This window comes from Bison bison, unplaced genomic scaffold, assembly GCF_000754665.1.
Source record: "Bison bison bison isolate TAMUID 2011002044 unplaced genomic scaffold, Bison_UMD1.0 scf7180017864375, whole genome shotgun sequence".
In the NCBI taxonomy this organism is placed as follows: Eukaryota; Metazoa; Chordata; class Mammalia; order Artiodactyla; family Bovidae; genus Bison; species Bison bison.
Window position 1 is genome coordinate 5,275,979 of NW_011494947.1, and position 2,527 is coordinate 5,278,505.

A 2,527-nucleotide genomic window follows, 5' to 3' on the forward strand; every position below is an offset into this window, starting at 1 on the left:
AATAAGAGAGGAGTAAGGAGTGAGTCGAGATGGAACAGGAAGCCACGAGGTGGAGGGCCCCCCGGGCCACTGCAAGGACTTGGCCTGCACCCTGTGACGAGCAGCTGCGGGAGGGTTCCCGCAGGTCACGCAGGATCACGGCAGGACTACCGTGCGGCTGCCGTCCAGCCGGACACGGTCCTGCTCAGCCCTCTGCCCTTACTTGGTCCTCACCTCACGGCGGTGGTGCTGAAGGAGGCAGAGGAGCGGGTGGAGATGTACGGGTAGTGCTTGGTATCAAGTTTGTCTTCAATAGTGTCCTGGAAAGAAGAGAGACAGCTTTGACAAGGGCTGATGGAACCAAGGTAAGACAATTCCAAGGACCAGTCACTTAGCCAATCACGGCCAGCTCTGCAGGAGCTCCTCTGCCTGCTGGGGGGTGACTCCTGCCCTGCTGGGCGTGGAGCAGGTGCCCTGGGACCGGCGGATACAAGGAGATGAGTTTAAAGGTCTGCTCTTGAAGAGAAGTTATTTTTTTAAAACCCTGACTTAATTTTTCTTGCTTCTCTTTCAGTTTACTCTTTTCTCCCCTTTATATTCCATGTGAGGTTATAAATGTCCCATCCCTCCAGTAGGCTCCTGACCCTTGCATCCGTCTAATAGCCACTACGCACAGGTTTCCAAGGGCCTATTGTCTGGTGGGTGGATACTGCTCCCCACCCTCTGCTGCCGAGAAGTCTCCACTCCCGACAGCTACCGTGTGGCACCCACACATGCCTCTTTGGGGGGCTGGGCGGAGAGAGGAAGAAGGAGCAGAGAGTGAAGGAGGGAATGAGGTGGGGGGTTGGCCTACTCTGCCAGGCAAAAAGATGTCACTGGTTTCTAGATGTCTCATGTTCACCCATCCTTTCCGTTTGTGGGATTTAAAAATAGGAAGCTGACGCACTCTGTATATTTAAAATATAGCTATTTTAGCATACAATTCAGTGGGGACACCTGGACTGCTATGAATTCGCAAAGGGATCCTGGGCGAGTCTCTTTATTCTCTGGACCTCAGTCCTGTCCAAGGGCAGCAGCTGGACAGCCCATCTCCAGGCCCCACTCCAGAGCTCCCGTGGGGCAGGGTTCTACAGTTTCCTTGACCTTGAACTACAAGGGGGAGGGGAGGGAGGGACACCTGGGCTACCTTCCCTTCACAGATGCAAAACACCATCTGTGCACAAGGCATGGTGCCAGAGGACATGGGAGGAGAGGGCGCAGGGCCAAGGTCTAAAACGATGACCCAACCCAGCGAGCGGCACACAAACATGCACAGAGCAGCTCTGACACCCGCTGCAGGAGGCCAGGGAGGCCTCTGTGGTGCTGGGCGCTCAGCTACGTGGTGCTCAGTGTGCGGAGACAGTGAGACCGGACGGGGACTTCGCAGAAAGGCAGGATTCAGGAGGTGGAGAGCGAGAATGTGCAGGCAGGGGATGATCTGAACAGAAAGGAGCTTGCCAGGGTCTCTGGCTGATGTGACAGGAGCAGCTGGGGGGCCTGGGGTCACTTTCTGAATGCCCTCCCTGCTGCTGTGCCCTCGGTGTGGAGCTCGCTACTCATATGACCTTCAGGCACTGCAGTACCATCAAGGGGGCCCTACTCTGGGGCTGAATCATGTGGATCTGGGGAATCCGCGTCTGGCTGACTGTCTCCTGGGGCTGCTCTGCGCAAACCCTCCGAGGCCCAGATGCAAAGCCTCAGGTGTCACTGCCACCTGAGGGCAGGTGAGGCTGAAGCCCCCAGGCCCTGCAGGCCTCGCACCCTCGTCCCAGCCTGTGCTGACCTCCATGATGTCTTTGATGATTGGGGTCCATCGTGAGAGCTGGTAGGTCTGCTCGCTTATACGCTCCTTCCGCTCCGGCTTGCTCCTGCGACGCAGGGTGGACTGAAGGCAAACACATGACAGGCGGCTCTGAGTCAGCACCTGGGCCCACATGGCCCCGCTGGTCCCAGGGCTCCCTGTGGGGAATCAGCCTTGGAAAAAGGCTAACACGTGGAGAGGTTTTCCTGGAAAAGCCCAGACTATGTCCGTGGGCTCCAGCCCAAGAATCTGGAGCAAACTTGGTTCTTTTTTAATGCCTTAAAAAATGGCCAATGTGGGTCAAACATATAAGAACCGTTTTTTACAAAGGCAAGAAGTTAAAAAAAATAGTTTGTTGTCAATTACTGGAGAAGACTCTTGAGAGTCCCTTGGACAGCAAGGAGATCAAACCAGTCAATTGCGGGGAGCGAGCTCCGCCTCTGGCAAAGGTCATGAGGAAGGAGGCTTGGCATACGCAAAGGCGGGATCAAGCCTCAGGAGTCTCCCTGGAAATTCTCGAGCAATCTACCCCCAAAACCAGAGTCTGCCTACTTTCTGCTTTGTGCTTTCACCTACACCTCTGACTTTACGGGGGGCTGTCCCCCACTACCTCTCTGAAAAAAGAGTTAGCTTACAGCTCCAGTTAATAATTCCTGGGTGTGACAGTGTTTCAACCTACAAACTCCCTTGGAAGTCCTCTAGCCTGCT

General features: G+C 55.2%; 1 protein-coding gene across 3 annotated transcripts in view; it reads right to left on the reverse strand.

The window, feature by feature from the left end:
* The window catches only part of STXBP1 (syntaxin binding protein 1), a 38,697-nt gene that overhangs the window by 13,043 nt on the left and 23,127 nt on the right, over positions 1-2,527 (reverse strand). For all 3 annotated transcript variants that reach the window (XM_010856914.1, XM_010856913.1, XM_010856912.1), the window contains exons 15-16: positions 1,802-1,903; positions 214-299 (exon numbers count right to left, since the gene is read on the reverse strand). In XM_010856914.1, the coding sequence (XP_010855216.1) occupies positions 214-299; positions 1,802-1,903 (188 nt within the window). The remainder of the gene's footprint in view (positions 1-213; positions 300-1,801; positions 1,904-2,527) is intronic.